Source organism: Felis catus, chromosome B2 (genome assembly GCF_018350175.1).
Source record: "Felis catus isolate Fca126 chromosome B2, F.catus_Fca126_mat1.0, whole genome shotgun sequence".
Classification (NCBI taxonomy): domain Eukaryota; kingdom Metazoa; phylum Chordata; class Mammalia; order Carnivora; family Felidae; genus Felis; species Felis catus.
Window position 1 is genome coordinate 117,141,652 of NC_058372.1, and position 24,520 is coordinate 117,166,171.

General features: G+C 41.6%; 1 protein-coding gene across 2 annotated transcripts in view; it reads right to left on the minus strand.

The window, feature by feature from the left end:
* The window catches only part of SAMD3 (sterile alpha motif domain containing 3), a 55,638-nt gene that overhangs the window by 5,963 nt on the left and 25,155 nt on the right, over nt 1–24,520 (minus strand). For both annotated transcript variants that reach the window (XM_045058032.1, XM_023254349.2), the window contains one exon: nt 18,949–19,116. In XM_045058032.1, coding sequence (XP_044913967.1) covers nt 18,949–19,116 — 168 coding nt within the window. The remainder of the gene's footprint in view (nt 1–18,948; nt 19,117–24,520) is intronic.

Here is a 24,520-nt window from a genome sequence, read left to right on the forward strand (position 1 = left end):
AGCCATCAGCCCAGAGCCCAACGCGGGGCTCGAACTCACGGACCGCGAGATCGTGACCTGAGCCGAAGTCGGACGCTCAACCGACTGAGCCACCCAGGCACCCCAAGGGCTCACATTTTTAATGGTGAAATGTTAAAAGAATTTTCTTAAAAATCAGAAAGTAGATAAAGATGCTCTACTCTACTCTTTATCAGCCTTTTACTAGAGATCCTAGCCAGAATAGTACGATAAGAAAGAGAAACAAAAGGCATAGAAATTGGAAAGGTAGAAACAAAATTGTTGTCATTCATAGATGATGCGATTTGACCATTTTAGAGAAAACTCAGAATGATGTACATATAATTATTAGCATTGATAATATTCGAGCCCCTCGTTGAGCTCTGCTCTGACACTGGGGAATCTTCTTGGGATTCTCTCTCCCTCTCTCTCTGCCCTCCCCAACTTGTGTTCATTCTCTTTTCTCTCTCACTCTCTCTCACTCTCTCAAAATAAATAAGCGTTTAAAAAAAAGAATCGCCAAATAAATTGTATTTTGCTATCATAGTAGATTTTTAGGCCAATATAAAAAGAATGAACTATACAAGTAAACTGCACTTGGATGAATCCCAGAGACAATAATATATTGAGTGAGAGAGAAGTTGTGGATGATATACTGTCTCCGTATCATTGTGTAAACTGCAAAAAGAAGCAAAACTAAATAACATAAGATACCTTGCATATGTGGTATCATATGCAAAACATAGATTTCAAAAACAGGCAAATGATAACATTCAAAGTACAGGGCAGTGGGGTTAGAAAAGTGGGTGGTGGGAGAGGAGAGAAAGGCAGATACGAAGGTGTAGAGACAGTGTTCCAATTTTAAAGCGGAACCTTGGCCTCGTGGTGTTTCTCTCATAAATTATACATAATGCTGTGCATATTCTTCTGTAAGTCTCAAATGCCTATGATGACAAGTTTTTAAATAGAAAGAATCCTCCTTTTTAAAAAGCACAGGAAAAAAACTTAACTCTATAAACAGCTTTCTTTTTATTCAAATGTAGAAGTTCTATAATTGCTAATATCGACATTAAAGAAATTTTTTTTTACATTCATTTTTGAGAGACAGAGAGAGACAGAGCACAAGTCAGACGGGCAGAGAGAGAAGGAGACACAGAATCTGAAGCAGGCTCTGGGCTCTGAGCTGTTAGCACAGAGTCCGACGTGGGGCTCAAAGTCACGAACCACGAGATCATGACCTGAGCCAAAGTTGGATGCTCAACCAACTGAGCCACCCAGGCGCCCCTGCTAATATCAACATTTACAGACAAGTATACACATAATGTCCTGTGTTCCCCTAACACCCGCACCCAATCCATGAAATGTTACAGAAAGTAGAGTTTCTAGAAAGCTCCTACCTGATTGGGCTAACATAATGTTAGGAGGGCATATCCTAGACTGGAGTACCTTATTCAAAGGAAGAGCAGGCTGTATTGGAATTTAAAATTTCACCTTTTAATGATGATGTATTGTTTGAGCCAGAAGGAACCTAGAAATCATCTGCCCCGTGCTTCTCACTTCACTGATGAGCAAACTGGGGCTGACTTCACAGCAAACTGGGGCTATCAAAGGGGAAGTGACTTTCTCAAGCACGTGGATGGCCAGGTGCCAGGGGTCCTGTCTTAGTGTAGCCCCTAATCTCTGAAAAGACGGATGGCCTTGTACTGACAGGCTGGTTTCCTTGGCAGTCCACATTGGCAAGAGGGAACCAGTGAATGAGAAAAGTCTGGATCGTCCAGAACAGCAGCCAAGGAATTGGCTGCTAGGTGTCTGTCTCGGCAGGCAGAGATAGTGGGGGGTGGGGGGACGTGCTCAGGAAGTAACGGAAAGTCACGAAGCAGGGAACGGATCGCACCTGGCCAAGCAATACATTGAAGGGAAGCGTAGCGGTCATGTGTTGGACTTGTGACTTCAGCAGAATCAGAGTAAATTAACCAGAACATGAGTTGGCTCCAAACAAATTGGATAATGAACTTGTGCCACGCCTCCTTTGACCACACCAGTCCCGGCAACTCCACTCCAATACCAGCCACAGTCACCTACAGCCCTACAGCTCCTAGGGAGTTGGGAAGAATAGCAAAGAGCTCATTTACCTAAGCTGACACCTGCAACGGAAATAAGGACAGGATTTCTTTTCTTCTCTCTTAGTGTTTTATTTATTTTTGAGAGAGAGAGTGCAAGCAAGGGAGAGGCAGAGATAGAGGGAGGCAGAGGATCCGAAGTGGGCTCTGTGCTGACAGCAATCAGCCGACGTGGGGCTCGAACTCAGGAACCATGCGATTTTGACCTGAGCCAAAGTCGGAAGCTCAACCGACTGAGCCACTCAAGGTGCCCCAAGGACAGTATTTCTAAGTTATCTATGGATGGAAACTTGAGACTGCTTTTGAAGTAGTAAGACACAGTGGTTCAAGATGTAATTTTAACTCTTTCTGCCCAGAGATGCATAAAAACTCACTTCAACTTTTACTAAACATAATTTTGTTCTGCATCCTGCAATCTGAGTAGGTTTACAAAGAAAGTATCTTGTTATATAAACTTAATAATTCTTGTAAGTACATCATTAAAAAATCTACTTTAGGGACACCTGGGTGGCTCAGCCGGTTAAGCGTCCAACTTTGGCTCAGGTCATGATCTCCCCTGTCCCGAGTTTGAGCCCCGCGTCCAGCTCTGTGCTGACAGTTCAGAGCCTGGAGCCTGCTTCAGACTGTGTCTCCCCCACCTCTCTCTCTACCCCTCCCCTGTTTGCACTCTGTCTGTTCTCTCAAAAATAAATAAACATTAAAAGAGATTTTTTAAAAAATCGACTTAAAGGCACTATGTAAAGGTGCTATACCTAAGATTTGGGGCTGTAGCTCTGAACATCATTAGCAAATAGGTGGCCATGTTCCCCGGTAGCTATGGTGTTCCCTATAGAGTGTCACCTCACCTTCCAATTCCTGTAAGGGTGTGTTTGCCTGAGTGTTCCAGTCTGGTGGCCCCAAGAGGCTACTGAGCACTTGAAATGTGGCTAGTCCACACTGAAATGTATGCTTTGAAACACTGACTTTCAAAGACTTCGTCTACAAAAATAAGTAAACATCTCATTAACAAGTTTTCACAATGATTACATGTTGAAATGATAAATCTGTGGATACATTGCGTTACATAAAATATACTAGTATAACAATTCCATCCGCTTCTTTTTACTTTTTTTTTTTTTTTGACGTGGCTACTAGAAAATTTTAAATTACATATGTGGTCCCTACGGTATTTCTGCTGGGCAGTGCTATGGCTAGATGTTAGGGTTTTCTTCATATCAAATTCCACTCATCCCTGTTTTCAGTTCCATTGTGAACAAATTGGCTTTGGAAATGATGCTTCTCTAAGTAACTTGAACAGTCTCTTTGCTTGGCATTCAGTCGTGTGGCTCAGTCAACCAGCAGAGAAATGGCAGCAACTTTGCCCTGTACTTCCAATTGCACAGCTGACTTGTAAAACTTCACGTTATTAGTGCATTTGCCACCTGCTGATGGCGGTAATTGCATTATATACAGAATGCAATTAACTGTCAACATTTTTCTTCGACTTTGGCTGTTTTGCTCAGTTTTGCACCATGAGAGAAACATCTGTGCAAAAGCCTATAAAAATGATTAGTATTTGTTCAATAAATCATTATGCGTCAGGTGCAGTAAGAAGCAAACAGTAAATGCCATAAAAGAAACCCAAAGAAACCTAACTAGATATTCTTAGCATTTGGCTGTCAGTAGTTTCTGCATAACTTTCGATTCCATTTCACTTCTAAGCCAAGGAAAGCTAACACACAAAACGACTTCATGACTTTGAAAGCTATGAAGTACATGTATACCTAATAAGGGGGAAAAGAAAAGGTTTTAAGATAGAAATGAATTATAAGTATAGTGTTAGTAATTGAACACCCGGAAGTTTGTTGATTGATTGATTTACTTGGCAAATGTTTGGAGGACTTTAGGACATAAGGACACCCTACAAGATTTATTAAAACCCGTCACTGTCCTGCACATCATGCAGTTTTTCTTAAAAAAGAACAAGTTGGGGCGCCTGAGTGGCTCAGTTGATTAAGCGTCCAACTCTTGGTTTCGGCTCCAGTCATGATCTCAGGGTTTGTGAGATTGAGCCCCACATCGGGCTCTATGCTCACAGCATGGATCCTGCTTGGGATTCTCTCTCTTCCTCTCTCTCTCTGCCCCTCCCCCGCCCTTTCTCCCCCCCTCCCCCCACACACATACACACACACACAATAAACATTAAATAAACATTAAAAAAATAAAAAGCAAACTATAGAAGAAGATGGCGGCATAGGAGGATGCTGGGCTCACCTCATCCTGCTGATCCCTTAGATTCCACCCACATCTGCTTAAATAAACCAGAAAACCGCCGTAAGACTAGCAGAACGGACTCTCCCAAGCCAAGCGCAGACAAGAGGCCCACGGAGGAGGGTAGGAAGGGCAGAGAGGCGGTGAGCGCTACACGGACTGACAGGAGGGAGACAGGGGGGTGGAGGGGCAGCCCACTGGGCAGGGCAGAGCCCCCGAGTCGGGCTTGCAAAAGCGGAGGGGCTGGACTCTGTGAGTTCTGACAGCCAGCGGGACTTAACATCTGGAATGTTAAAAGTCAAAAGCTCTGCTCAGAGAGCAGAAGGGCTAGAGGACAACGGGAGGGAGAGTTGTTGAGCCCCGGAGGACAGAGCTCAGCTCAGCGGAGGAACAAAGGCGCTGGCAAGTACCATTTCCCTCTCCCACCCCCCAGCCGAAATGCCAAAGGGAATCAGTTCCCGTCACCGAACTTGCACTGCACAAACGCCCAACACTGTGCTTCTGTGGATCCATCCCTCTGACAGGTCTGCCTCCCTCCCAGTGCTGCAGGGCCCCTCCTGCAGGGGACCACCATAGGCAAAGCTAGCTAAGCCTGTCCCTTCCGCCTCTGCGCACCTTGCGGATCCACCCCATCTAATACACCAGATCCCATCGAAGCAGCACCACAAGCCTGGCGGTGTGCAAGTAGCCCAGACAGGGGCCACACCACTCCACAGTGAGTCCTGCCCCTGGAAGAGGGGAAGATAAAGTACACACCAGTCTGACTGTGGCCCCAACGGTGGGCTGGGAGCAGACATCGGGTCTGACTGCGGCCCCGCCCACCAACACAAGTTACTCCAAACAGCACAGGGGAAGTGCCCTGCAGTTTGGAGCTACCACAGGAACTACTAAAAATGATGAAACGGAAGAATTCTCCTCAAAAGAAACTCCAGGAAGTAGCGACAGCTAACGAATTGATCAAAACCGATTTAAGCAACATAATGGAACAAGAATTTAGAATAATAGTCATAAAATTAATCGCTGGGCTTGAAAAAAGTATACAGGACAGCAGAGAATCTATTGCTACAGAGATCAACGGACTAAGAAATAGTCATGAGGAGCTAAAAAATGCTATAAATGAGGTGCAAAATAAAATGGAGGCGACCACAGCTCGGATTGAAGAGGCAGAGGAGAGAATAGGTGAATTAGAAGATAAAATCATGGAAAAAGAGGAAGCTGAGAAAAAGAGAAATAAAAAAATCCAGGAGTATGAGGGGAGAATTAGAGAGCTAAGTGATGCAATGAAATGGAACAATATCCATATAATAGGAATTCCAGAAGAGGAAGAGAGAGAGGAAAGAGAGAGAGGGAAAGAGAGAGAGATTGAACAAATCATAGCTGAGAACTTCCCTGATCTGGGGAAAGAAAAGGCATTTAAATCCAAGAAGCACAGAGAACTCCCTTCAGACGTAACTTGAATCAGTCTTCTGCATGACATATCATAATGAAACTGGCAAAATACAAGGATAAAGAGAAAATTCTGAAAGCAGCTAGGGATAAACACACTCAAACATATAAAGGGAGACCAATAAGACTAGTGACAGATCTATGTACTGAAACTTGGCAGGCCAGAAAGGAATGGCAGGAAATCTTCAATGTGATGAACAGAAAAAAAAATGCAGCCTTTATCCTTTATCCAGCAAGTCTGTCATTCAGAATAGAAGGAGAGATAAAGATTTTCCCAAACAAAAATTGAAGGAATTCATCACCACTAAACCTGCCCTACAAGAGATCCTAAGGGGGACTCTGTGAGTGAAATGTTGCAGAGTACCATTGCACAAATGTTGCACAAAGTACCAGAGACATCACTACAAGCATTAAAGCTACAGACATCACCATGACTCTAAACCCCTATCTTTCAATAATAACACTGAATGTAAATGGACTAAATGCTCCAAACAAAAGACATAGGGTATCCAAATGATAAACAAATAAGACCCATCTATTTGCTGTCTACAAGAGACTCATTTTAGACCTAAGGACACCTTCAGATTGAAAGTGAGGGATGAAGAACTGTCATGCTACTGGAAGTCAAAAGAAAGCTGGAATAGCCATACTTATATCAGACAAACTAGACTTTAAATTAAAGGCTGTAACAAGAGATGAAGAAGGGCATTATATAGTAATTACAGGTTCCATCCATCAGGAAGAGCTAACAATTATAAATGTCTATGTGCCAAATATGGGAGCCCCCAATATATAAAACAATTAATCACAAACATTAGCAACCTTATTGATAAGAATGTGGTAATTGCAGGGGACTTCAATACTCCACTTACAACAATGGATAGATCATCTAGACACAAGATCAATAAAGAAACAAGGGCTCTGAATGATACATTGGATCAGATGGACTTGACAGATATTTATAACTCTGCATCCCAAAGCAACAGAATATACTTTCTTCTCGAGTGCACATGGAACATTCTCCAAAATAGATCACATACTGGGTCACAAAACAGCCCTTCATAAGTATACAAGAATTGAGATCATACCGTGCATACTTTCAGACCACAATGCTACGAAGCTTGAAATAAACCACAGGAAAAAGTTTGGAAAACCTCCAAAAGCATAGAGGTTAAAGAACACCCTACTAAAGAATGAATGGGTCAACCAGGCAATTAGAGAAGAAATTAAAAATATATACGGAAACAAATGAAAATGGAAATACAACAATCCAATCGTTTTGGGATGCAGCGAAGGCAGTCCTTAGAGGAAAATACATTGCAATCCAGGTCTATCTCAAGAAACAAGAAAAACCCCAAATACAAAATCTAACAGCACACCTAAAGGAAATAGAAGCAGAACAGCAAAGACACCCCAAACCCAGCAGAGAAGAGAAATAACAAAGATCGGAGCAGAAATAAACAATATAGAATCTAAAAAAAACTGTAGAGCAGATCAAGGAAACCAAGAGTTGTTTTTTTGAAAAAATAAACAAAATTGATAAACCTCTAGCCAGGCTTCTCAAAAAGAAAAGGGAGATGACCCAAATAGATAAAATCATGAATGAAAATGGAATTATTACAACCAATCCCTCAGAAATACAAGCAATTATCAGGGAATACTATGAAAAATTATATGCCAACAAACTGGACAACCTGGAAGAAATGGACAAGCTCCTAAGCACCCACACACTTCCAAAATTCAAACAGGAAGAAATAGAAAGCTTGAACAGACCCATAACTGGTGAAGAAATTGAATCAGTTATCAAAAATCTCCCAACAAATAAGATTCCAGGACCAGATGGCTTCCCAGGGGAATTCTACCAGACATTTAAAGCAGAGATAATACCTATCCTTCTCAAGCTGTTCCAAAAAAATAGAAAGGGAAGGAAAACTTCCAGACTCATTCTATGAAGCCAGCATTACTTTGATTCCTAAACCAGACAGAGACCCAGCAAAAAAAGGGAACTACAGGCCAATATCCCTAATGAATAAGTATGCAAAAATTCTCAAGATACTAGCAAATAGAATTCAACAGCATATAAAAAAAATTATACACCACAATCAAGTGGGATTCATTCCTGGGATGCAGGGCTGGTTCAACATTCACAAATCAATCAATGTGATACATCACATTAATAAAAGAAAAGATAAGAACCATATGATCCTGTCAATCAATGCAGAAAAAGCATTTGACAAAATTCAGCATCCTTTCTTAATAAAAACCCTCGAGAAAGTCGGGGCAGAAGGAACATACTTAAACATCATAAAAGCCATTTATGAAAAGCCCACAGCTAATATCATCCTCAATGGGGAAAAACTGAGAGCTTTCTCCCTGAGATCAGGAACATGGCAGGGATGTCCACTCTCACCACTGTTGTTTAACATAGTGCTGGAAGTTCTAGCATCAGCAATCAGACAACAAAAGGAAATCAAAGGCATTAAAATTGGCAATGATGAAGTCAAGCTTTCACTCTTTGCAGATGACATGATATTATTCATGGAAAACCCAATAGACGCCACCAAAAGTCTGCTAGAACTGATACATGAATTCGGCAAAGTCGCAGGATACAAAATCAATGTACAGAAATCAGTTGCATTCTTATACACTAACAATGAAGCAACAGAAAGACAAATAAAGAAACTGATCCCATTCACAATTGCATCAAGAAGCATAAAATACCTAGGAATAAACCTAACCAAAGATGTAAAATATCTGTATGCTGAAAACTATAGAAAGCTTATGAAGGAAATTGAAGAAGATATAAAGAAATGGAAAAACATTCCATGCTCATGGGTTGGAAGAATAAATATTGTTAAAATGTCAATACTACCCAAAGCTATCTACACATTCAATGCAATCCCAATCAAAATTGCACCAGCATTCTTCTCGAAGCTAGAAAAAGCAATCCTAAAATATGTATGGAACCACAAAAAGCCCCGAATAGCCAAAGGAATTTTGAAGAAGAAGACCAAAGCAGGAGGCATCACAATCCCAGACTTTAGCATCTACTACAAAGCTGTCATCATCAAGACAGCATGGTATTGGCACAAAAACAGACACATAGACCAATGGAATAGAATAGAAACTCCAGAACTAGACCCACAAAAGTACAGCCAACTAATCTTTGACAAAGCGGGAAAGAATATCCAATGGAAAAAAGACAGTCTCTTTAACAATTGGTGCTGGGAGAACTGGACAGCAACATACAGAAGGATGAAACTAGACCACTTTCTTACACCATTCACAAAAATAAACTCAAAATGGATAAAGGACCTGAATGTGAGACAGGAAACAATCAAAACCGTAGAGGAGAAAGCAGGAAAAGACCTCTCTGACCTCAGCCACAGCAATTTCTTACTTGACAAATCCCCAAAGGCAAGGGAATTAAAAGCAAAAATGAACTATTGGGACCCTATGAAGATAAAAAGCTTCAGCACTGCAAAGGAAACAATCAACAAAACTAAAAGGCAACCAACGGAATGGGAAAAGATATTTGCAAATGGCATATCGGACAAAGGGCTAGTATCCAAAATCTATAAAGAGCTCACCAAACTCCACACCCAAAACACAAATAATCCAGTGAAGAAATGGGCAGAAAACATGAATAGACAGTCCTCTAAAGAAGGCATCCAGATGGCTAACAGACACATGTAAAGATGCCCAACGTCACTCCTCATCAGGGAAATACAAATCAAAACCACACTCAGATACCACCTCACGCCAGTCAGAGTGGCCAAAATGAACAAATCAGGAGACTGTAGATGCTGGCGAGGATGTGGAGAAACGGGAACCCTCTTGCAGTGTTGGTGGGAATGCAAACTGGTGCAGCCACTCTGGAAAACAGTGTGGAGGTTCCTCAAAAAATTACAAATAGATCTACCCCATGACCCAGCAGTAGCACTGCTAGGAATTTACCCAAGGGATACAGGAGTGCTGATGCATAGGGGCACTTGTACCCCAATGTTTATAGCAGCACTCTCAACAATAGCCAAATTATGGGAAGAGCCTAAATGTCCATCAACTGATGAATAGATAAAGTAATTGCGGTTTATATACACAATGGAATACTACTTGGCAATGAGAAAGAATGAAATATGGCCTTTGTAGCCACGTGGATGGAACTGGAAAGAGTGTTATGCTAAGTGAAATAAGTCATACAGAGAAAGACACATACCATATGTGTTCACTCTTATGTGCATCCTGAAAACCTTAACAGAAGACCATGGGGGAGGGGAAGGAAAAAAAAAAGAGGTTAGAGAGGGAGGGAGCCAAAACATAAGAGACTCTTAAAAACTGAGAACAAACTGCGGGTTGATGAGGGGTGGGGGGGGGGGGTGATCGGCACTGAGGAGGGCACCTGTTGGGATGAGCATTGGGTGTTGTATGGAAACCAATTTGACAATAAATTTCATATTTAAAATAAATAAATAAATTAAAAGCACAGGTTAATCTCTTGAAAGAAACTGCCAAGACATGTTTGATAGGATATTCCACATCAGATGGGGCAATATTACTTTGTTTCCTCCATGTTTCAGACTCTGAGAAATGCCCTTAACAAGGTCACAATGGGGGCGCCTGGGTGGCGTAGTCGGTTAAGCGTCCGACTTCAGCCAGGTCACGATCTCGAGGTCCGTGAGTTCGAGCCCCGCGTCGGGCTCTGGGCTGATGGCTCAGAGCCTGGAGCCTGTTTCCAATTCTGTGTCTCCCTCTCTCTCTGCCCCTCCCCCGTTCATGCTCTGTCTCTCTCTGTCCCAAAAATAAATAAAAACATTGAAAAAAAAAATTTTAACAAGGTCACAATGGAGATGATCTGCTCTGTATTGAGGAACTAGAAAGAATCTCCAAATGGATTCACTGAATATGTGAAAACTAGGTACTTTTTACATAAAGCAAAGTTTCCCTATGTTGTAAGCACTTTTATTATGACATATGGTAATACTTCTCATAGATCTCTGAAATCCGGATATAGAACAAAGATACAGACTATGAAATCCCTGGGAAGGATGGCAGGATCAGCTGGATCCTCAAAAATGCCTGTCACTTCATGAAGCCAACACAGAGAGAATCACTGCGATGTGGATCCAAAGCCTAACATTCTATGCTGGGAGCCCCCGAGATCACTCAGGATAGGCACAGTTATGCTGCTGTGCCTAACAGCGGCCGAACCTTAAAGCAACAGAAGTTTATTTGTTACTCCTGTGATATGTCCATATTGGGGCCCAACTCGTCATCCTCCTCACCCAAGGACCTGGCTCCACAACCTAGAATGTTGTTAGGCATCGCACATAAAGAAAAAGGGAGGAGAGGGGCACTGCACACTGGATCGTCCACGAACATGTCACTTCTACTCATATTCCTTGGTTAAAGTCAGTCTCGTGGCCACACCTGATTTCCTGATTTCAAGGGAGTGGAGAAGTAACAATCGTTCTGAATGTCTGGAGGAGACAAGATGGTTAAAATGGTGAGCAGTCATAATGCCCGCCCTCCTCTACCTCTGAGTTTTTTATAATGTGAGAGCATAGCTGTCCTTATAATATGGGCCGGTTTTAGAAAGGATTTTCTGTTGGCTACAGTCAAAACCACTTAACTGAGATATCAGAACATCCAATACTCAAACCAGAAAACAATAAAGTACAAGAATTCTATATTCAGCAGAACACCTTTCAAATATGAAGGAGAGATTTAAGACATTCCCAAAAAAATTAAAACTGAGAGAATTGGTCACTAGCAGAAAAATGGAAGAACATTAGGCTATGACTTAAATCCACATGAAAAAATAGAACATTGGTAAAGGTCATAAACATAAAAGACAATATAAATGCATTTTCTGTTTGTAACCCTTTCTCCTATCTTAATTTAAAGATAATTGCATGAAGCTGTAATTATAAACCCATGTGGTTGGGTATACAATGTATAAAATGTTATTTATGTGACAATAACAGCACAAAAGGGGAGAAGGATGGAACCATATAGGGACAAAGATTTATATGCTATTATAATTAAATTGATATTAATCCGAACTAGATTATTGAAATTTAAGGTGTTAGTTCTATTTCTCCAGGAAACCACTAAGGAAATAACTAAAAATGTATATACACTAAAGTAAACAAGAAGGGAAATTAAATTATTACACTAGAGAATGTTTACTTAACACAAAAGAAGGCAGTAATTAAAGAATGAAATAATGGAGGCACCTGGGTAGCTCCATTGGTTAAGCATCTGACTTTGGCTTAGGTCATGATCTCATAGTTAGTGAGTTCAAGCCCCGCGTTGGGCTCTGTGCTGACAGCTTGGAGCCTGGATCCTGCTTCAGATTCTGTGTCTCCCTCTCTTTCTGCCCCTTCCCTGCTCACATTCTGCCCTCTCTCTCAAAAATAAATAAACATCAAAAAAATTTTTTAATTTTTTAAAAATATTTATATTTTGAGAGAGAGAGAGAGAGACAGTGTGAGCAGGGGAGGGGCAGAGAGAGAGGGAGACACAGAATCTGAAGCAGGCTCCAGGCTCCAGGCTCCAAGCTGTCAGCACAGAGCCCAACACGGGGCTCAAACCCACACAACGTGAGATCATGACCTGAGCTGAAGTCAGCCGCTTAACTGACTGAGCCACACAGGTGCCCTTAAAATTTTTTTGAAAAGAATAAAATAACAACAGATGATGAATAAAACACAAATATCAAAACAGGAGACACAAATTCTATCTTATCAGCAGCTATATTTAATGGTTGGCAGACAAGATTGTAAAAATGATTCAACTACATCTCGTCTACTAGAGACTTAATTGAGATTTAATGACACAAATTGCTTAAAGATAAAAATATGGGCAAAGGTATAACATGCAAACAGAAACCGAAAGAGAGAGGGAATGGCTACTAATATCAGACTAAATAAACTTTGAGACAAAAATTGTTCCTAGAGTCAAAGGAGGGTATTTCATAATGGGAAGAAAGCCAACCCATTGGGAAGATACAACAATTATAAACTGATACACCCCTAATAACCAAGTCCCAAAACTCATGTGGTAAAAACTGACAGAATTGAGGGGAGAAAGAGACAAGTTAGTAATCATAAAAGTTGGAGACTTCAATACCCCAGTTTCAATAATGAACAGAACTACAATAAGCAGATGATAAATGAGGGACTAGAAGTCTAGAACTGCTGCTATTCCTGGAGAAGATAACATGGATTGTAAGGACTTGGAACGGGATATAACAAGTACATCATAAAATGAGGACCCCTAGAAGATGATATTGAAGGGAGTTTTGAAGAAAGTGATTTATAGAATTAAGTTATTTATTGAAAACTATTAAAAAGAAACTAAAAGCAGGTTAAATTAACTAACAAAGATAAAATAATTTATGCACTTAAAGATCACATTCCCGAACTGAGAAAACTTCATTGCAATTTTGAAAAAATTAGAAAGAGAAGCAAAGCTCCTGTAGAAACTTCAGAGTCCTTTCTATCCTGCTTCAAGAACACAAAATAAAATTTCACCAACTATCCAATTTAGAGTTAATCTACCTCACAAAGATAGAGGAGAAGATTTTCAAAGTAAACAAAAAGATCAGCCATAAAGGTAAAGAACTGGACACCGGAAAGGGGGAAGCCATTTTTTTTTAAAGAAATTTTGAAAGAAGCATTGGCTATTATCAAAGTTGCTTATATCCCATGAGAAAAAGTTTATAATAGTTTGAGGGCTCTGTTGGCTGAAAGAAACCTCAATTACTTACTAAAAGGAAATGCATGCATTGGTCAAAAAAGCGGTAAAGAAGAATTGAAGCATTTTGAAAGTTTATTGACATCCCAGTGTCTCAAACGGGGCATTTGGCAGAGGCCCAAGAGGACTGCCAAGAAATCCTCTGGCATAGAGATTTCAAGAAAGGATGAGCATCAGGCTGTGACCGTGTAAGGATCCACACTCAGTGCCTCAGGCAGATCAGATGCCGCCGCTACCTCCATCCCAGGAAGACAGGAGCAGGGTTCCTCCAGCTGGGAATCCCCGTCATGTCACAGAAGGCTTTCCCTGGAGCTGCCTGTGCTGACAGATGCCCAGAACCTTCTTTTGGCCCAGCCTTCCCACTTGAATGTGGCACCACTAGCCCAGGCTCTAGTTCTCCTGTGGGAGGGCAGATGTGACAGAGGAGTCCCAGGGACTGGTTCCCGAGAGAAGGATCTCCTGTCCTTCCCCTTATTCTGAAAAATAACGATGAATTTGATCAGAAGCCTCTCTACTGAGGGACTTCCCTGACCCAACACATCTTCCACAGGGAACAAAAAATGTCTGGACACTAAGCATTAAATGATACTAAGTAATAAACACGAAGTCATCAAAATGTAATGTGGCAATGGCATTAAAAACAGACTGATAGACTAATGGAATAAAGAGATAGTGCCCAGAACATACCCATGTCTATTTGGGAACTTAATATACAATAAAAGTGTCACCATAAACTGATAAGAAAAGGATGGATTGTTTTGTAATTGGTATTGGGAAAGCGGCTCATTATGTGGTGATCCCTACTTAATAGTGTATAGAAGATGGACTCCAGATGAGTTAAAGGTCTGAACACGAAGGTGAAAACAATAAATTTAATAGAACAAAGAGTAGGAGAACGTTTTTGTGGCTTAGGGCACGGGAAGGACTGCTTCCTACAAATTAACAAGAAAAAGATGCTAACTCGTTTAAAAAATGGGCAATGGACCTAAAGAGAGAATTTTCTAAAAGAAGAAATTCACAAGGCTAATAAACATGTGGGGAGATGCTCAGACTCATTAGTTATCCAGGGAAATGCAAATCACGGCAAGAATGAGATTACCCTTGATGCTTCTTAGACTTGGCAAAGTTTAGAAGGCTGAATAATGCCAGGGGTTGGCAGGAATACAAGGGGACGCATGGCTGTGGTAACAAGACAAAGTCGTCTGGCAAGGAAGTGGTCAAATGCAGTAAATGCACACCCTCCACCCCGTCAGCTCCACTTCTGGGTACACAACCCAGAGAAGTAACACACAGGTAGGGCCAGAAGCAGATATGTATGATGGTGTTCCCTACCACACAGCTCCTGGTGGGGGAGGAACAGGGCTTGAGGTAAGCAGTACGTTATAATCACTGCAATCATGGGCTAGAATACACTAATGTGAACGAGTCTCAGAGAGTATTAGTGAAAAAAGTGAAACAAGAATGAAGTCTAGAATACCATTTACATTAAGTCATATATATATAAACCCAACTGGAACACTTACAGATAAAAAGATGCATACAGAACACTTTGGACTGGTGGCCCAAGGGCAGAAGTGAGGGAAGAGCAGATAGGGAGGAGAACACAAAGAAATGTACAGAACAAGAGCGAGGCTTACACAGGACAATGACCATGATACACCATGGACTGAGTTTGACTCCCTCGACTCTAATTTACACCTGAGATTTTTCACACACACCCAAATACTACAAGGTAAAATTCCACTACCCTGCCACGCAGCTCTATACAATTCATGTAAGCTTTAAAAAAATTTTTTAAACATTTATTTATTTTTGAGAGACAGAACACGAGCAGGGGAGGGGCGGAGAGAAAGGGAGACACAGAATCCAAAGCAGGCTCCAGGCTCTGAGCTGTCCGCACAAGAGCCAGACGCGGGGCTCAAACTCACAAACTGCGAGACCATGATCCGAGCCAAAGTCAGATGCCTAACCGACTGAGCCACCCAGGTGCCCCAATTCGTGTAAGCTTTTAAAGCCAGGGTCGTCGTCATTTAAACAAGATGTCAGCAACTTATGTAATTACTCAGTTAAGTCTGCCATTTTGAGAATCTAATTATACCTCTGTTTATAAACATAAGACAAAGTACAGTCAAAGACGATTAAGCAAAGGAAATAGATTTATCAATTCACAGGGCTGCAAATTGCTTAGACCTAAAACTAAAAGTCAGATGTGTAAGAGCGATGACACAGCTGTTGAGTTTGGCTTCATGACCATATAAGCAGCCGTGACATGAGGTCATGGGGTTGGGAAAAGATTTTTAAACATTGCAAAATGCGCAATATATTGTAGGATTGGTCTGAAAACAGTCTGGGATTCTCACAAGTACAGCCATCCATACAATGTGGTGATAAGTCTTAGCAGCAGAATATGAGCAACCTGGGCATATTTAGGACTCATGGGTGGATACTTTTAACACTGTGGATGCTCTGGGTTTCATAGTGTAGTTTAAGCAGCACTAAACTGGCCTGGGAGATTGGGATGGGAGGAAAGTTAGGGATAAAACGTCCGTGGCCAATACTCAGACCCAAACAAACTCAGCAGCTGCCTGGGTTATCTGCAGAAGCCCATGAGACAAAGGTAAGAAAACCACCTTCCTTCACAGAGACATCTACCTTCAGTTCTTTGTAAATTTCTCCCAACCATAAAAAGAGAAATAACAGAAATGAAACAAAACAAATGAAAATCTCTTCCTCTCCTTTATTCCTTTCCAAAACCGTCCTCTATTTCATCCAAACCCACTTCCCTGCCCTTGAGAAAATAGCCTGACTCCTGACTTCTTGCGTCCATCAGCATTTTCCAGCTCTGTCGCACAGGAAATAACTGTTTTCTGTATTATGGAAATATTATGTCCGGGCAAGAGAGTTTAAAAGATGTGAAAGTTACCAAAGTATCTTAATCCAAATGTCTTTAATTTTCAGAAATCTTAAAGATATTGAAAAGGAGCTATCAGAAGTTCAAGCTGGAGATGGGAAGTAATTTAGGCAATTTATCTGAAGTATAAAATTCCACGAGATAAGTGGTATATTCAGTAGATTTGTCTTTCCATTCTTCTTAGGGTTTTTCCGTTTGCTTAATCACTGTTCGGGGTAAAAAATACAGAAGCACACTGTTTCTGTAATATTCGAGTGTAAAATTTCTCCCATTCCTTAAAGGTTTGGGCTTTAGAAAACAGCAGGTCACAGACACGGATGTTACAGTCTTAGAAAGAATCAGCCATCTGTGGCTCCATTTGTAAGAAGGAGAAAAGTAAAGCTTGACCGATTAGATATGTTTGCCAGAAAAAACACTGTGTCTTCAGGTGTGAACAATGACCACTTTAGAATCTCTTTCTGCCCTAGCTGGCTGGTAGGAAGGTCAAAACTAAATTCTGTTGTAACTTAACTCATCTCGGACCCTGGTACATTCATCTGTGTTGGGTGAGTGTGTGTGTGTGTGTGTGTGTGTGTGTGTGTGTGTGTTGTAGCAAAATCCCCTGCATGGATCTTAGCAGGATTCATCTGAGGATTCAGGCTTGTCTTGGGGGCCTAGGGGAGGAGAAAAGAAAGGAAGATTCGCGAAGGGTGTCATCACATGAAGTGTTGAGAGGGAACTGAAAGAGAAGTGTAGAGATTGGTTCAGTGATGATGTGTCAACAAAAGAGAGGAGCTGCCATTTGGTTTGTGTGATCCCTGACTCCCCCGAATGTGCCCTTGAGTTCCAGTGCTAGCGACAATTGCTCATCTTCCGATTTACCATTAATTCATTCCATTGAATTTTGGTAGGCCGTGCATCATAGAACAAAAAGGAAAACTGAATTTGCAAACCTTTAATTTATTTCGAAAGGAGCTCTATTTTTCTTATACTGAAAATCAAATTTTGTGAAAAAGCCAATCTATGTGTAACATAATTATGTCCCTTTACAAAGTGACTTTTTATTTTTAAGAGGATAAAAGATAATTAAAATAAATCTAATTCTGTGTTATCATGAGTATTATTTATTTATTTATTTTTTTAGAAATAATTATTTATTTTGGTGGGGAAAGCACAAGCGAGGGAGGGGCAGAGAGAGGGGGGCACAGGATCCAAAGCAGGCTCCGCGCTGACAGGCTGACAGCAGCGAGCCCAATGTGGGGCTTGACCTCATGAACCATGAGATCATGACCTGAGCTGAAGTCGGACGCTCAACCGACTGAGCCACCCAGGTGCCTCTATCATGAGTATTGTTTATAACTGGAATATTGCAGTCAAAACTTCTAAAAAGTTACACCACTAAATCTTTACCTTTCACCTGTCTTTTCGTGGAAGAGCAGGCATAGAAGTTTTATTATCTTAACTGGCCTATGACTTGGAAATCTTACTGAAAATTATAAGATATTTAAAATGTACATACCTTCATCTAATTTTTTTTCTTTTTTATGATGTGGGGATGAATGTTTTGCAAAACATGTTTAAAAATATTCCTGCTCCCTGGAGCTTACAGGTAGTAGTAATAAAACTGAGACAACCAAGATCGGCTACTCTAGTTCGATCAAGTAAATATACCAGCTAAGAACGAAAATGGAATATTTACACCAAGTACAATCACTAACATCAATGCATCTGTGGCGAAGAGTAAGGATTACATATTCATGTTGGATTGGGGTGGAAACACAATTGGCCACCATGGGATTTGACTTCTTCTATACTTGGTAGTTTGGACATCCTTCCTTAAGGAGTTCATTCACTTTATTAGCAGAGACCATTTTTTGTTCTTGACCATATTTGGGGGCCCTGAGGTAGGGATATTTATAGAATCTCAATAATTAGGACCTGCATGCACATTACTTACAGCAAACCCCCCTGCTGAGGGATAGATCTACAGGCGCTGCCTGGCCCTTAGGCCTGGGGCACTGCAGGGTTGGCACGGGGGACTCTCTGGGCAAGGGAAGAGCCAGATGGGGTTTATATCCATGCACGTGGCCTACCTTCCTCCCTGAAATCTTGGGGATAGAGGCTACCCCACGAGATGAGTCTTTAAAACTGTCTGTAGCCATAAGAACAGCCGGAACATTAGATATTTTATGATGAGAGGAAGAGAAATGTTTCAAAGACCCAGAACATAAGGGCGTTTCCAGGTTTTTCGAAGGTTGCGAAAGAATAAACATGAGATGATAAATAACACACTCTGCTCAAACTGTTTTTAGAAGCCCTCTTTTGGAAATATTATCATTCATATTATTAGTCACACAGAACAGATTTCCCTACCTCCAATTTTCAAAAAGAATATCTGATTTTGTTTTAGTGATCGTAGATGCTGTTACTTAGTAGCCTTAATCACCAGTCAACAAATAAACAGAATATTTAAATATCCAATCTTACTTTTATCCGGACAATTTTAATCTCATCAGAGTTTGTATCAGGAAGAAATTTCTTGGTCTGGCCTCTTCGGTGTCCAAATTTACATTTATTTCTCACCACCTGTTCATCATCTTCTATGGGTCTTCGAACATATTTAAAGCGATCTTTGAGAGCTCGTTTCCACAAAAACTGCATAAATTAACAAAACAAGACAGTTACTCTTCAAGGAGATTGGAATAATCCCACATAAACAATACAGTCTTTGTCACTCTTGGGTTTGCAATTCTTTTCACCTCACAATAGTAAAATTAATAGAACTATCCTTCCATTTATCTTCACAACAATCTTGTGATATTGCCATAAAAATTATAATCTCTAAATTATAACTAAAGAAACAGAGTCGAAAAAATAATATATCCCCCAATGCCACACTGGGGTTTTCTAATTCCCAAAATTGGATGTTTTCTTTTTTTTTTAAATAATGAACTAAATGGATTTATTTCTGATTTTTCATTCTTTTAAATATTTTTTAATGTTTGTTTATTTTTTGAGAAAGAGCACACAAGCAGGGGAGGGAGAGAGAGAGACACACAGAATGTGAAGCGGGCTCCAGGCTCTGAGCTGTCAATGCAGAGCCCAATGCAGAGCACGAACTGTGAGATCATGACCCGAGCCGAAGTCAAATGTTTAACCAACTGAGACACCCAGGCACCCCAAATTGGATGTTTTCTACCATACTTTGCTGTCTCCACGACACATGCCACTTTTCCACTGGGTTCGAAGAAAGAACTGATACTGGCTTATGCAGATATGAATTGATGCATTTTCTTAAACATTTTTTCTGTCATCCCTTGAAATTCACATTGGTGAATACTATTGGCATTCATTCCCCAGATATTTGTGGAGCATGTGCTCTTTCAAACACAAAGACCAGGTTTCTTCCCTGGGAGAGAGGAGGGCTCAGGCAGACACAGCATTCAGTCTAGCAGAGGGATGAGTAATTTCAATTCAGAGTGAACAGTGTTATAACAGGGGAAGAGACAGCATTATCTTACATTGTGCTAGGAGACCACAGAAACCTTCCTGTAGGAGGCACATGTGAGCTGAGGTTTAGATCTCAGTGTCAGAAAACTACACCAGGGGGTTGGAGACAGCAGGTGGGATGCCTGGTAAGGGGTAGACAGAAGTTCCAGGCAGAGGAAGCAGCCTGTGCAGTGGACAGAGGGATAGCTCGTGCCATTTGGAAAGCTGCCAAGAGCTATGCATGACCGGGAAGCAGAGGTCACCATGGGGAATGGCAGAGAATAGGCCAGGAAATAAGGCAAGAGAGAGAAGTGAGCTCAATCCTAAAAGGCAATGTTACCCCATAAAGGAGCTTCACGGTAATCCAGAACCAGATCTTTTCAAACCCGTCAGTGGATAGGTTACATCGGCATCTCATAGGGAACTTTTGTCCTGGGTTCTTCCTCTAAAGCAATGGTTCTCGAACTTTAACCCGAATCTCAATTCCAGGATGGCACAGGTTGCTGGGGCACCTGGGTGGCTCAGATGGTTAAGTGTCTGACTCTTGATTCCAGCTCAAGTCATGATTTCTCACGGTTCCTGAATCAAGCCCCATGTTGGGCTTTGTCCTGACAGTGCAGAGCCTGCTTGGGACTATCTTTCTCTCCCTTTCTCTGTGCCCCTCTCCCACTCATGCTTGCTCTTCCCCCACCCCTCTCAAAATAAACACACACACACACACACACACACACACACACACACACACACACAGGTTGCTGGGCTAGTCTTTCAGAGTCTGTGGTTGGGTATGTCAGGGTATGTAAGAATCTGCATTTCTTACAGGTTCCCAAGGACACTAATGCTGCTGGCCCAGACCCTAGAGATTCTGATTCAGTAGGTCAGAGTGGAGCCTGGATGTCTGTATTTTTCAAGGCTTTATAGGTAATCCAGCTGCAAAGCCAGGCTAAGAAGTCCTCCTAGGCCACATTGAGGGAGAAAGCAGATGTTCAGATCTGAGCTCTGAGAGAATCTGTCTGCCATGTGCAGTGTTTGGGAGATCAAAGACATGGGCAACAGCTGAGGGACACAACTGGGCTTTCTCAACGAGCCAACATGCTCTTCCTCTGCTGGGCCTTTGATTTTGGCCTGGAAAGCTCTATCCCTGTCCTCCCTGACCCTGCTAGTATCTAGTTAACCCTGCTCTGCCTCCAGATCTCAGCTCAGCCATCACTTCTTTATGGAGACCTCTCAGGCCCTAGAAGCTCATTTCCCTTGGTCATCAGCGCTCACCTTTCCTTGTCCACACTTACCACACTGGGGCCTTACCTTCATCTTTGTGATGCTTTTCTGTTCTGTTCTTTTCATTCTTCCTCTCTTTACTTTCCCCCCTTCCTTGTCTTCTTCCTTCCCTCCCTCCTCCCTTCCTTCTCTCTTTCCTTTCCTTCCATTAGGCTGTAAGCACACAAAGGCAGGTTCATGTCTGCTTTGCCCACCAAGCCCAGCACAGTGCCTGATGCATCTTGAAACTACAAATATTGGACACCTTGTGTCAGTCCTCTGTGATGCAGAGGGACCCAGGTGTCGAAGGAACAGACTAGAAGCAAGACTCAGAGTTTTGGACTTGCTTGGTGAAGAACTTAGTGCGTGAGGAGTAGCCCAACACTTAAAACCTGAACCTCAAAGCTGCTTCTAAGCCCCTTGACTTCCGACAGTGCACTATGCTTGAATAGGCCCAATACTGGGTGACTTTGGGCACATTTTCTAAGCTCTGTTTCCTCACAGGCAAATGGTAATGCCACTGAAATCACATTAGTAGCGTGGCTAGCACTTAGATTTTGCCATTCCTTGTTCCCTGGCTTAAGTTTCTATGGGTTATTCCCTACCCTTCAGAAGAAAGACTTCCATTGGGAGGGCCCAGGGTCTAGGCCTTGTGTGTATTAGCCAAGAAACCCGTCAGCAAGTAACCTTTGTCTTAGTTTCCACAGATATAAAATAGAACAACCAGACCAGTGCCGTAAACTGCACTGGGCTTTGGGAGACTGAAATGAATTGCTACTCATGGAAGTTATTTGTAAAGTAAAGTGCCGTTTGTTCATAAAACCTTCCAGGCCCTGGAGAGGAGTGCTGTGGGTTGAGGTCAGCCGACAGCTTTGACTCTGATTAAGCTCCTAGCTATGTATGAGTCAGAGACTCTTCATCACCTCCCACAAGCTTGTGGGTCTGCCCTCAGCCACCACTGTTTTACAACAGCACAGAAATAATGGATAGTTTATATTCTTCCTAGCCTTAAAATATGAAATAATGCAAACACACTTTTCCCCTCATGTTTCCTACAGCTCTGAAGTCCTTCTAAACCTGCTGATGTGGTGGGAAGTATTATAGCACTCAACTGTTAGGATTTTTTTTCTTTTTTTTTTTTTTGGTTTTTAAAATTTTTTTTAATGTTTATTTATTTTAGAGCACGAGCAGGGCAGGGGCAGAGAGAGAGGGAGACACAGAATCTGAAGCAGGCTCTGGGCTCTGAGCTGTCAGCACAGAGCCTGATGCGGGGCTCAAACTCACAACCTTGAGATCATGACCTGAGCCAAAGTTGGACACTTAACTGACTGAGCCACCCAGGCGCCCCCAGGATGTTTTTCAATTGCCAATTTCTTTTTCCCAGCCTCTCCCCTCTCTTCTTATTAACTGTCTGATAGGAACAGGGAAAACACAAATTGGCAAGTATTTACTGAGCATCTACCATTTTTATACCTAAGAAAATTAGCAATAATTGCATAATATCATATACGTATATACATAATATCATATACATGCCTGGCACCATGAGTTCCTTACACAGATGCCTCAGTAGAAAATCCCATGTCACTGAATAATCATCCTCCTTAGCCATACTCTTCTACCTGGGGGCTGCGGTGGGGGTGGGGGGGGTGGGGGGGTGGGGTGGGCAGTAGAGTGGAAAGAGCTATATGGATATAGCTCTCCTTTAATTCCTCTGAAATAAAAAATAGTCCTGGGGGTGCCTGGGTGGCTCAGTCAGTTAAGCATCTGACTTCAGCTCAGGTCATGATCTGGCGGTTTGTGAGTTCGAGCCCCGCATTAGGCTCTGTGCTGACAACTCAGAGCCTGGAGCCTGCTCCGGATTCTGTCTCCCTTTCTCTCTGCCCCTCCCCTGCTCACAGTCTGTCTCTGTCTCTCTCAAAAATAAATAAACATTAAAAAAAAATTTTAAAATAGTCCTGACATTATGGGCACCCAATCTAGTACATGAAATAGTCCCTGGCATCACCAGCAGGTTTTGGCTCCACATTTTAAACCCAGATATAATGTTTAGGAAACTTTCAGACAAACTTAGAATATGAAACATCTTACATGGCAACTGGACTAGACTTGTCCAAAAAATAAGTATCAGGGAAAAAAATAAAAGAAATTAGAAAAAAGAAATTAAAGGGGCGCCAGGGTGGCTCAGTCAGTTAGGTGGCCAACTTCGGCTCAGGTCATGATTTCGCAGTTCATGAGTTCGAGCCCCACGTCCGACTCTGTGCTGACAGCTCAGAGCCTGGAGCCTGCTTCAGATTCTGTGTTTCTGTCTATGCCCCTCCTCTGCTCATGCTCTCTCCCTCTCTCTCTCTCTCTCTCTCAAAAATAAATTTAAAAAACATTAAAAAAAAAAGAAATTAAAAAGACATAATAAACAAATGCAATGAATAATCCTTGACTAGATTTTATAGTAAAAAATCCATTCCAAAAACATATTTTGGAATAATTGGAGAAATGGGAATATGGGTTATATATATTATTATGTAATTATTATATATCATATTATGCAATTATTGCTAATTTTCTTAGGTATAAAAATGGTATCGTTCTTGTAGAGGAGATCATCCGTATCCTTACAAGATACATGCTGAAGTATTTAGGAATGGTGTCTGAAACTTGTTTTTTGTTTCCAAATGCCCAGCCAAAACAAATAAAGAAATATGAGACAGGAAAAATAAATGTGGCAAAATATTAACACTTACTGAGTCTAAATCAGTGATTCTTTTTAAAAGAATTTCTTTTTCTTTGTAGAGAGAAAGAGAGTACACAAGGAAGAGGGTGAGAGAGAGAGAGAGAGAGAGAGAGAATCCCAAGCAGGCTCTGCACTCAGCCCACTGCTCAACATGGGGCTCAAGGGCTCAATCACAACCCTGGGATCACAACCTGAGCCGAAATCAAGGGTTGGAGGCTCAACCAACTGAGCCACCCAGCTGCCCCAGTGATTCTTAATTATCAGGATTTTGTCCTCTTCCCAGAATGCACATGGCAATGTTTGGAGACACTGCTGTTGCCATAATGGTTTGGGTGAGTGGGGGGGCTACTCAGGGATACTGCTAACTAACCTACAGTGCAGAGGACAGCCCCCACCACAAAGAATTATCCAGCCTAAAATATAAGTACTACCAAGGTTAAGAAACCTTGATCTAGATAAAAGGGTATATGGGTGCCCATTGTAGCATTCTTTCAACTTCTGTCTGGACTTACGAAAATAAAAAGTTGCAAATAAAGTTAGCCCTAAAAATGACAAAGAGCTTGCTCACTTGTGCTCACTCTC